Consider the following 12773-nt stretch of genomic DNA (forward strand, 5'->3'; position numbering starts at 1 on the left):
AGATAGCCATAGTCCACCCACTTCCCAAACTCTCCAGGCAAACACTAATTAACTTATAGGTCCTTCAGTAACAGTGGGACCCCAGTACAGAAACCCCACAGTTTGTGTGTCAGGTGCATTGAGAATCTGTGTTATAAGTAGAGATGCGCTATAACTAGTTGGACATACGTAGTAAATGAAACCTGTTGGTTTTAGGTTTCACTGAAGTTGAGAGAAAATATGCAGAAAGACTTAGGGCTAGATTTACTAAAGGGCGGTTTGATGAAGCCGCCAGTTTTTGGCATTTTTAAAACCGCCAGAGTTACTAAAGGTCGAGCCACCAGTTAAAAAACTGCAAACCACAATTTTACAAGTGACCACTTTACAGATCGCCATTCCAATTTTTACCATGATCAAAATACAAACAGCCAGATTAATTAAGCTGCTCTATGACAAACCGCGGGGGAAACCGTCAGCTAAACAGCCAGAAAAGAGAGGTAGCTGTGAGAGGCGAGATTGCTCAGACTGCATGCTGTATGCGCTATAGTGCCATTTACAACATAAGACACATAAATTATGAGGTTAAATCATTGTTTATTTATTAAGGGGCAAAAGTAATTTATAATGAACTTATTGGGGCAAATTTTATTTTTCAGAAGCAGATTTAAAAAAAACCCTGTCTTTCTAAAGGCGGGCTTGACCAAACTGCTGGTGGCTTGGCAGTTCTCAATCCACTACACATCGTCAGGCGTTTCACATCACAGCCTCAAGCTGCCCTATAGTAAATGAGGCGGTTTGGAGCACAAAACCTTTGGTGATATGTGCCGATTTTTAGTAAATCTACCCCTTAGAGTTGGGGGTAGGGTCGTGTTCTAGCTCAAATTAAAAACACTGTATATAAATGAAGCTGGACAGTATTTGTGCGCTACATGTAGAAGCAGCCAGTATTTCACCTGCAGGGGAATACTTGTATCTGCACCTCTTGCATCAGAGCATGGTTTGTCCAAGGGCAAATTGTTACATTGTAGCTAGAATTGATCCTACAACTAAATGAGGACCATTAAAAAAAGTGTTTCAATAATAATCTATGTGTCAGCGCATTCATGAGTCAATATGAAGTGCTGGTTACGTTTACTGCATAAAAGGTGTTCCACGTGCATTGCAAATACAGTCAATAATGTTGGGCCTGATTCATTAAGGATCATAACTTCTTATTCAAGTCTACTGGACAAAACCATGTTACAATGCAAGGGGTGCAAATTAGTATCTGTTTTGCACATAAGTTAAATACTGACTGTGTTTTCATGTAGCACACAAATGCTTGATAGCTTATTTGTACACTGAAATTTAAAGTTGATATTTGTGTGTATTTAAAGTATTTGTAAAGTATTTAAGTTATGTGCAAAACAGAAAACTAATTTGCAACCCTTGCACTGTAACATGGTTTTGTCCAGGAGACTTAAATAAGAAGTTTATTAAGTTAAAATCCTTAATGAATCAGGCCCCTTCTGTGTGTCAATGCAATCCAGAAAATACAGTGTGTATACACCCTAGGGTGATAGATACAGTATGTGGAACAGACAGACGTGCTGGGGACTCATACAATGAAAGTACTAACATTACGTGGGACAAATATATTGCTGCCCATTTCATTCATTGTTTATTTCAAAAAAACAAAAACATCAAAAAGTAAACAGGCATCATAATAGATCAATTGGATATTTTCTGTCATCGAATTCTATGGAGTCTATTTATTAAGGAAAATAAAAGCTCTATCTCTATCCCACTATCCCGCCCTATACATAAAGGGGTAATACTGGACATAGCAGTGCCATTGCCGATGGTTAACCCTGCCGGCGATAAAATTGCCGTTTCTCGTCAGCAAAACCTTCCCCCCCCAACCTACTGATCCAATGCTTGCTCTGCTATGGCGATAACAGAAGAAAATCAATTAAAAAATGCTTTCGTCATTGAATTTTTAGCTTTTGTTTTTATACAAATCTTCTTCTTCTTCATTTTTTAACTAAGTTAATCTGAAAGGCCAAGTCTGGCCTCTCAATTCTACTGCACATGTGTCCAAAAGTTGGTGTTAAAAAAATGAACCTCATATTTAGGTGTGTTTTGTCTTGCAGTCATTTGCAAATTGCTACCCAAGAAACACATTTTCAAGCTGAGAAACAAGCATGGGCAAACCAAATTGTTTATAACACAAACAAACATATGGAATGTGTAATCATAAAAAGAAAATCATTCTTATAAATAGGACACATTTACCTTGCGAGAAGTAATTATTCAGAAGAAAAAATTAAGTTCTGTCAAAATTCACTGGGCATACAGCAACCAATCAGATTCTAGCTGCTATTTTGTAGAATGTACTAAATTAATGATAACTAGAATCTGATTGGTTGCTATAGGCAACATCACCACTTTTTCAAACACGCATCTTAGTAAATCTAGCCCCTAATCTTTAAAAGGTAGCACAGTCAGGGTAGAAGATCCAGTTTTAATGTGCTACATATCCCAACATATGCTGATGTTTTACACAGAACATATGCAGTTATTAATCCTGATTCATCCTATTTTACTCTCCTGCTTGAAGTAGGATTACATGGATTGTGTGATTACAGTTAGAAAGGTAATTGAGAAGTATTTAGAACACGTTCTTTGTACAGTTTATATTTACATACCTATTGTGTCTATCAAGTTCCCTGCCAGATTAAGTTCTTTTAAATTTTGCAATTTATCCAATCCCTGAAAGGAAAAAAACACTTTTATATAGTATAGAAAAGCTAACAACTAATATAAAGCAATATAATTAATAATTTTAGGGTATACTTGCCAACTTTTGCTTTAGTGGGAAAAAATGGCAATGTGTGGAGCATTTTGGAGGCTGTGACTCCAGCGAGGAATAAATGAATCGTGTGAATACTGAAGTCTATAGGCTACAATGTGTCACTGAGAAATAAGATAATGATACTCACCATAGTAGACATTTTATATTGTACACTTACCTCTATCACTTCAATTTCATTGCCATTCAGCCATAATACTTCCAATTTAGTTAGAATATCCAAAGCCTCTATAGTAGTAATGTTGTTATCATAAAGGAAAAGTTTTCTCAAATGTAAACAGTTTTCAAGACCTTCAATTTTCTATAAAGAAAAATGGGGAAATAAAATTGAGCAAAATAAAATAATGCCTGAGAAAAAGACAACATAAGGGCATCGAAATAATTGCTTCCGCCATATTGTATTAATATTCCTACTTTTGTTTTTTACGATTAATGCAACAGCTATGCTTACAAATCATCTTCCCTGCCATCGCCACCTTTCCAGCCCAATATGTGCCACCGCCACCTCCCCTGCCCACTGTGTGCCATCGCCACCTCCTCTGCCCACTTTATGCCACCTACCTTGCCCACTTTGTGCCATTGCCATCCCCTGCCCACTGTGTTCCACCTTACTTGTCCACTGTGCCTTCGCCACCTTCCCTGCCCACTGTATGCCACCTACCCTGCCCATTGTGTGCCACTGCCACCTCCCCTGCCCACTATATGCCACCACCACCCTATCTGTCTACTGTGTGCCACCGCCACCTCCCCTGCCCACTGTGTATCATCATCACCTCCCATGCCCAATGTGTGCCACAGCTACCTTGCTTGCAGACTGTGTGCCACCACCACCTTCCCTGCCCAGTGTGTTCCATCGCCACCTTCCCTGCCAACGTGTGTAACATTTGCAGTAGAACAAATTAAAATATGTTATTTGCCTGCCTGTCTATTGGAGGGGTGTGGTATGTGTTTTTCTTGGGGGTAAATTTATCAAACTGTGGGTTTGAAAAAGTGGAGATGTTGCCTATAGCAACCAATCAGATTCTAATTAACATTTATTTAGTACATTCTACAAAATGAAAAAGCTAGAATCTGATTGGTTTCTATAGGCAACATCTCTACTTTGCAAATCCGCAGCTTGATAAATTCACCCATAGGTAACCCCCTTGCTGGACTGGACTGGACTATGATGTATTTAGTATCTGTATTTTTACCTTTGCAGATTTCCTTGTGTTACTATTGCATTTTTATTTATTTCCTCTCATATTACAAAATCATTGCGGTCTTGTAATATCCATCTAAATATGACTGATGTAGAGAAACTTACTGTTAACTGACATTCAGAAATCCAAAGTTCTTGAAGTAATAGACAAGATTCTAGGCCACTAATACTTTCTATATTTTGTCCAATCAATGTTAGGTTGGTAAGATTTGGAAAATAAGAGAGTCCCACCATTCTGGCATAACCAAAGAAAAACATTTCAAGTGTTCTTGTTGCTGGTCCATCTTGTGTAATCTTCTCATAATTTACACCGTTGCACACGCACTGCAAGAGAAAGTGCAATCCCTAAAAGTTAAAATCAGTGGTCTGCACAATTTCACACACTTCTTACCGAAAGATTAAAACAGCAATCCCATGACACAAAAATCCAAGGTTTGATTCTTCAGGCTGCTATAAATATTTTAGAATTCTGCAGTGTCATAAATAACCATGGCAACCACAGACATATGGCAAATAATGTACCCCCTCTGCCTTTACATGGCATGCAGAGAGTTGTGAGCATGTGTTTGTCTAACTAACAGCCCAAGAGACATTTTGAAAAGGAGATGATGATTTGTAGAAGGACAGCGAAGGAAAATGTTCAGATGCATGCTTAAAAAGGTACTTAACATCTCACAATAATGCAATGGGTCCTTGCCTCCTGCTGTAGACATGTGGCTTGCTATTGTTGATTTGTCTGACCTCACTGCAATGTCTGTTTTGATATCCATGTACCGTACCCTTATCCCTTCCTTTGTGCTTCCCCCCAACCCTTATTTTTCTTTCTGTACCCTTAACTGAAAAACTGCTAAAAAAACGATTGTTGGGAAAAAAAAGGAAGTTAACTTGCTATTTAAAGACAAAAAAAAACCTTCAATGGGGGATTGCTGCTTTATGTTTGTGCCCATAGAAAGTAAATAACATTAGCATATGGGAACTTTCAAAAACACATATCAGAAATATCAAGTCAGTCTATGCTCACTATACTGTATGACATTAGCTATTTCCTATGGGCCATGTTTTATGCTGATGAAATGATACACTGAATGCAGGCTTTCAAGTCTTTAACAAAAACTGCATCATTGCCTTCATCATCATCATTTATTTATATAGCACCACTAATTCCGCAGCGCTGTACAGAGAACTTATTCACATCAGTCCCTGCCCTATTGGGGCTTACAGTCTAAACTCCCTAACATACACACACAGACTAGGGTCAATTTGTTAGCAGCCAATTAACCTACCAGTATGTTTTTGGAGTGAGAGGAAACCGGAGCACCCGGAGGAAACCCACACAAACATGGGGAGAACATACAAACTCCACACAGATAAGGCCATGGTCGGGAATTGAACTTATGACCCCAGTGCTGTGATGCAAAAGTGCTAACCACTAAGCCACCGTGCTGCCCTATGCTTTTCCTTCTTTGCTATTTGCACATATATTATTTATATTACAGTTGTAGTATCATAATCATCCTTTAACAGCTTTTATCGTCTATTCCTCAGCCTGTAAAAATATATTGTCCTTATGTGTCGCTCTATATTCAAAGACAGATAGGGGGAAATTTATCAAGGAGCGATATGAGCAACTAGCCGGCATTTGGTCAAGTTACCAACCATCAGATTTATTAAAGGTTAAACTGACAGAAAATCGCTAGAAAGCCACAATTCTCCATCCCCGTTTTCCACTTTCAGAATAGTAAGCTGCAGTTTAGCAAATCGCTGGGAACCCGCACAAAAACACACCAAACAAAAGAGGTGTCTCTGGCAGGTGAGATGGCTCAATACGAACACTGATCCGCTATTAACATTCAGGAAGCCTCTAAGTAATTGTTGCTGAGGAAAGATTTGGGATTCTTTTGGGAGTTTTCATTTCAAAGATCCGTAAAAGACAACTTCAAATGAACATTTCTGGTGGTTGAAAACATAGTTGCCGACTGTTTCCACAGACTGTCTCAGGTTTTCAAGAACTGACCGTGGAATTATGGAACCTGTTAATGTCTCAATATGTTTTGTCGGTAGATTTAATGCTTAAAGTTACAATATTTGTGAAACCCCGTGTTTGTTTGGTGGGGGGTGTTGGTGTAGTCTCTTAAGCTAGGTACACACTACAGGGTTTTCGTCCAATAATCGGCTCAACCAGTCGACATACGACCGCTCGTTCAAAAGCCGGGTCAGTGTGTGTAGTGACACGATGGTCGAAAGTCTGCCCAAATGGACGATTGTCGCCTCATTTGGTTGGTCGTACCGTTTAATATTTTCGTTCTAATCTCGTTTCCATTATGTAGTGTGTATAAATTTCCGACCGATCCACAACAGTGAGTACGAAATTACAGTCATTGCTCACGACAACATAGCTGTAAAAAGTCGCTAACGGGACATCCGCTCTTCTCTTTATCATCTAAAACAAGGCTAGTGTGTATGCAGTCCATGGACCGAGCGATCGGACCATCGATCGGATGTAAAATCGATCGGCATAAAAAGTTGGTGTAAAATTCCGTAGTGTTTACCCAGCTTTACCTACACCTAAATGGCAATTGTTTTTTAAAATATCCAATACTGAGGTCCTCCGCATTACTGAGGAGTAGGAGAGACACAGAAGCCTCAACACCAGATCCAGGGTCCCGCACTGCCAGTATTGCTCGATTGACTTGTTCTCAGAGCAGGAGGCGCTGCAGATGTTTTGTCTGAACTGCACAAACCTCCTGCAGCTTTATAAGAAAGTGAGACATGATTTAAATCCTTTAACATCAAGGACCTATGCAGTGTCTGGGCTGCAACAATTATTGTGCGCTCTACACCCCCTGCCAGGAGTCATGATCTTAAATTAGCCTTTTATAAGGCCTCAGGAATGCCTGATGTCCTGGGAAACATTGATTGTACTCATATTGGGCTGAGATCACCTCACTTGAGGGCAGAGGTTTATGTCAACAGACATCATTACCACTCCCTGCCTACTCTCTCTAATGACCCTAACTCCTACATCCCTACCAAGCATAGGCACCTAAAGAGTGCAGGAGAGTTAGAATTCAACCTATTTCTGTGTTTTTAAATCAGCCAATGAGAATCCAGCATTTTTTAAAAATCACTGCATTTACTTCCAGTCTCCGATGGTTTGGAGTGTTTGAACTCGCTGCAAATTGCCGCCAATCAACGCCGATTTCAGTTTTCAAAAATCCAGCAACTTGGAGGCTAAAATCGCAGGCGGGGAGATGCGTCAAGTTCAAACCCGCAGGAAAAAACGACCTTTGATAACTTTCCCGTATAGACAGACTTGCACTTAATACTCCTGGCAAAATCTCGGCACTATCCATTCATAAAAATAATACATTCCAATAAGATTTATTTTTTTTTTAAAAAAAAAAAAAATTAATTCTTAATTTTAGCTGGGTTCCTTGACAATAATACAGGGACTAGAAAGAATTCTCTTCTAATGATCACCTTTTTAATCTATAGCTTTTAAGATGACTTACCCACCAGACAAGTTCCTCAGAGGTGGAGAGGATTCAAGGCGTTTAATCCCTCACTACGCAGGAAACGCCACTGTAAATATGCCTCTCTGCCCCTTAATCTTATTTAAGTAATTTCATCCTTCAAAATGTAATCTCCTCTGTGCAAAACTAACCCACACTTAGCAAGGAACACCCTCCATCCACCCAACCCTTCCCATCAACTGGTGCAAAATGAAAAGTAAAAATAGAGACTGGCTCCACAAAAAAAAAAGCATGCACCCTAGTCTTGCACTTTCGCAGTTTGCAAATGATCTTTTTTGTTATTTTGAAACTGGCGACTACTCTTGTTATATTACTGCAAAGAAAGCAATATTCTGTTATTGTACTTGTTACTGCAACATAATATGTTCTTGTTGTTGATGTACTACTGTAATAATCCTTTCCTACCATTTATTTCTGTGTATAATTGCAGCCACTGTCAATGAAAGTGGAGGTAGGGAATCATTAAACTTTGAGTGAGTACCCCAAGGTTATATACATTTCCTCCAAGGCCTGTAACAGAAGCTATTTGTGCTCTTCGTTTTCATTTAGAATCACCTCTATTCCATTCTAACCAGAGTAGAATACATTAAAGAGTAGATGTTTTACCAATTCTTTAATTATTTCTTCTGAATTCCAGTTGTCTATAGAGACCATTTTTCATAGCAGCGGTGTGTGATGATCATACCAAGTCTCTGTTCCTGAATAAAAGAAAGAGAGAACTAATTATACAACAGATAATGGACATATTGAGGGTGAAGAAATGTAGGGATTATAGACTACATTGAGAAACGCTGGCATGATCTGTAACAAAGGGTATGTTGGTTACATTTTTTTAATATGGTTAAAACAGCAATGGACGAATCTAGGAGCCAGGTAATCAATTTGAGTGATGGTACCTAACTTTTGGGAGTCATTTTCATTTATGCAAACGGATGCACATCTTGCCTGGTTCCTTAAAATATCCTGCTGGCTCCTCAATCTGACTGCCTCTCGAATTCATCATCATCATCATCTTTTATTTATATAGCGCCACTATTTCCGCAGCGCTGTACAGAGATCTCATTCACATCATTCCCTGCCCCATTGGAGCTTACAGTCTAAACTCCCTAATATAGACACACACTCACATACAGACAGACAGAGCGGGAGACAGACAGAGACTAGGGTCAATTTTGATAGCAGCCAATTAACCTACCAGTATGTTTTTGGAGTGTGGGAGGAAACCCAAGCACCCGGAGGAAACCCACGCAAACACAGGGAGAACATACAAACTCCACACAGATAAGGCCATGGTCGGGAATTGAACTCATGACCCCAGTGCTGTGAGGCAGAAGTGCTAACCACTAGGCCACTGTGCTGCCTATATAGCATTGACCCACCCTGGTTTAAAGGCACCACAAGCTCTTGAACTCATACCGATATGCCATGTTGTACCTCCCCATATCTCAGCAGGTTCCCTACCTAGAGAAATTTCTCAACCAGTCACAAACTTTTCAAGAAGGATGGTGATCCTCGGGGGACCCCTTAAACTGCTTTTTATGGGCATCTCCACATTCTCTCTGCTCTTCAAATAAATCAAACAGTCTTTTCACCAAAACCAGTGAGCAGCCACCAACTAAACACTTCACCTTTCTCTCTAATCCTCATGACAACTGTACTAAGAAAGATTATGTATTTATGACTTACTCATCATTGCTGAAAATACTGACATTTTCAATAAGATTAATCTCTTACCCAGGCCAAGGGCCTGGTCCTGAAAGTTGAATGCACCTCTTATACAGGATTCGTTTTTGTTGTCCCAAGACAGTATATGTGATGACATGGAATGTTACAGCTGACATATCATCATTTATTTATATAGCGCCACTAATTCCGCAGCGCTGTACAGAGAACTCACTCACATCAGTCCCTGCCCCATTGTGGCTTACAGTCCAAATTCCCTTACACACACACACAGACAGACAGACAGACAGACAGACACAGACTAGGGTCAATTTGTTAGCAGTCAATTAACCTACCAGTATGTTTTTGGAGTATGGGAGGAAACCAGAGCACCCGGAGGAAACCCACGCAAACACAGGGAGAACATGCAAACTCCTCACAGATAAGGCCATGGTCAGGAATTGAACTCATGACCCCACTGCTGGAAGACAGAAGTGCTAACCACTAAGCCACTGTCCTGCCCAACAACCATGTGGGAGTTGCATAATTATAACCCCAGTCATACAACAGTGGTATACAACTAAAAAGGAAACGGTGGCCATGCTTTTGTCCACCATACATTCCTGGAAGTAGAACCATGCCCAGGCAGCGATTACTCTAACAGAGCGTACCATTGCCCGCAAGGTGCTTAATCAGTGCTTTTTTTTGCCGTCAAAACAACTCCTTAACAAATGTAGGCATCTTGTTACCAAAATGGCAATATCTGTATTTGCATAGCCAGAATTTACCCTTAGGGAAAGAAGGGCTGTAAGTTATATGCCTTCCATACCTGCTTATCACTTGTGTTCTTTTCATTATTATTTCCCAATGGTGACAAATAAAGACAATTTCCCATGGATTACAATTACACATGAAGATCCCATTGGATTGCAAATAAAGATTTATTTAATTGATAAAGCGATGGAGTTTCTATTACAATAAACGTGGTTTTAAAAATTGTGTGTGCGCTTTATTTACATATCTACGCTGGCACTTTCGGGGTCCCAATACTCCTATTTGTGGCCACTCTTGTGCTGACCTATGGCAGAGTGGCACCACGCTCGTTGGCACCCTAGTTTAATGGGAAAAAGTCCATTCTGTCTAGCCCTGGGACTGGTTAATGAACTTTGAGGGGGGGAGTGCCCGATTCTCTAATTGATTTTATTTATGTATGGAATTATTTTGTTTCATTTCGATGGCCTATTATTTTTAATGGAAAATGATGCTTTCTCTATGCATTTATAAACACATTCAAATGCATTAAGCCCATGTCAATAGCATATCAAACACTTAATGGACGCATGAGAAAATGCATAACATTTATTGCATTTTCACATGTATTTTAAGATACAAAAGGTATCAAGTCTTTTAATTGATTACTAATAATTACTGAAATATATCACATTTACAATCTAATCATTTGCTCGCTGGGAACTGTCTGGATTTTTCTCGAATCGTACTAATGATAGACAGAGTATCCAATAATATGTTGAGTTAAATGATCAAGTTGGTATTATTTCTGATGTGAGTCTGACAACAAATATTTTCAAATGTTAAAAGATGTTTAGGAAATGGAATGTTAAAAAAAATCATTGTTTGTACTCCATCACCTTTGTAATAAAGACATGCTGTGACCTAAAAATGACAGTAAAACTGCAGTACAGACAGTTGGACACCAGGTGGCTATATAACTGCACTAAAAATAACTATACAATGCTTTTCACCAGGCTGATTGAACATCAGGTTGACTTAAATAGAGCAGTCCTGGTCAGAATGACCACAAATTGGCATATATAGAAACAACAAAAAAAAAATCAGCAGCATTTTATGCATATAAAAAATATCCAGGATTTGGAACTCAACAACAATTTCCATTCCCAAGACTACCCCAATACAGGAAGCAAATAGAAGTTGATTTTCCAGAACTTAAAATAAACAAGAAGAAAATAGTAACTTGATTAAAAATTACATTTTAATTTGTTAACAGTAAATTAGTATTCACTAAACAAGGTCTGATTTTAAGGCATACTTGTCGATTTTTAAAAACTTCCCCGCGGCAGATCCCGGAGGGAAAGCCAGGGGACAAGTGCAGGATGGGGTGATGTGAGGCCATCTATAAAGTACTGACATTCACAGCATTGAATAGCTGGGGGCGGGGCTTGATGGCACAATGGCGTTATTAAGCCCCACCCTTCATCAAGACCCAGAAGGATGCCTACCCTTCTGGGAGAGTAGGCAAGTATGGTTTAAAGTAGATTCAATTAATTTAATACATTTATTATTGTATTTATTAAACAACATTTTATGCTGTACCAAAAGTTACTAAACTAGATACAAAAGTGACAGATAGATACAGATAGAAATGAGTGGAAGTGTCTGCTGGTGAGAACTTCTAATCTAATATAAAGCACATATCTCATTATACAAGAGACACTTTAATATATAAAAAAAATGTAGGTTTTGGAATGACTACTCCCACCTGGGCATGCGGGACATATGGGTGCTAAAGAGTTAATCAAATAAAACCCTTCTGGTCTGTCTAAAAATGACTAAAATCACCAAAAATTATATATCTCATACTCACTATTAAACAATCAGGCCACTAATGTTTAATTCAAGGAAGTCTTTAGCTACTCCATGACTTATTCCAAAATAAAATCACAAGCTAAATTAATCAGATATACCTTAAATCAAACAATTATATGCCTTAAATGCATGTCTTCTAAAAAAAACAAAAACAAGCCTATCTGACACATGCATTCTTTAAGAACACAAAGACAGAACATAATTATAAATATATAAATAAATGGTGATAATAATAATAATAATAATAATAATAATAATAATTAAATGGAGTCTTATGACAAAAAAGATGTAATGCTTATTGAATAAAAATAGTGATAACAGATTGACATACAGAAATACCAAACAGTTAAAAAAAAGTTATAGAAAGTTAAATGGTCACAGCAGACTTACATATTCTTTGCATAATTCTGCTACCTTGGGTAGACTAGAAGGTCTGGAAAATTCATTATTAAAAGACTGAGCCTGAAGAACTGGCAATTGTTAACATTATTTTGTTACTATATTAGATTGATTTCTTTAGAAGATACTTTACCTCTATGCTTCCTTTTGAGGCTGGTCTCTATGGATGAAACATTTTGTGTGGATAGCTTCACTGGTTACAAATATGAACAGAGGGCTTCTCAAACATGGATTATAAAAAGGTAGTGTATTCACGTGTTTTCCTCACAGGAAAAATACCTGCACTTGTGTTGTCATTTCCAGCCAAAGTGTGTTCTCAGTCCTTTTATTTTTTGAATAAACATTTTTATTGGGTTTTAAGTGAAAAACAGAGAGAGGGAAACATACACAATAAGGCAATCAAAACAGAGTTTTCAGCTAAAGTGAACAAATTAAATATGAACAATTTAGCATTGGGGGAGATTAAGAACAAGAGTAGAGACAGGGAAGAGAGGTCAGGGGAAGGACTGAGCAAACTGAAGAC

General features: G+C 38.5%; 1 protein-coding gene across 1 annotated transcript in view; it reads right to left on the reverse strand.

Moving 5' to 3' along the window:
- The window catches only part of LRRC9 (leucine rich repeat containing 9), an 83634-nt gene that overhangs the window by 62353 nt on the left and 8508 nt on the right, over positions 1-12773 (reverse strand). Inside the window, exons 2-5 of the mRNA XM_075193402.1 lie at positions 8171-8262; positions 4137-4355; positions 2991-3131; positions 2667-2730 (exon numbers count right to left, since the gene is read on the reverse strand). Of these exons, the coding sequence (XP_075049503.1) occupies positions 2667-2730; positions 2991-3131; positions 4137-4355; positions 8171-8218 (472 nt within the window). The 5' untranslated portion in view covers positions 8219-8262. The remainder of the gene's footprint in view (positions 1-2666; positions 2731-2990; positions 3132-4136; positions 4356-8170; positions 8263-12773) is intronic.

This window comes from Mixophyes fleayi, chromosome 12 (genome assembly GCF_038048845.1).
Source record: "Mixophyes fleayi isolate aMixFle1 chromosome 12, aMixFle1.hap1, whole genome shotgun sequence".
Lineage (NCBI taxonomy): Eukaryota > Metazoa > Chordata > Amphibia > Anura > Limnodynastidae > Mixophyes > Mixophyes fleayi.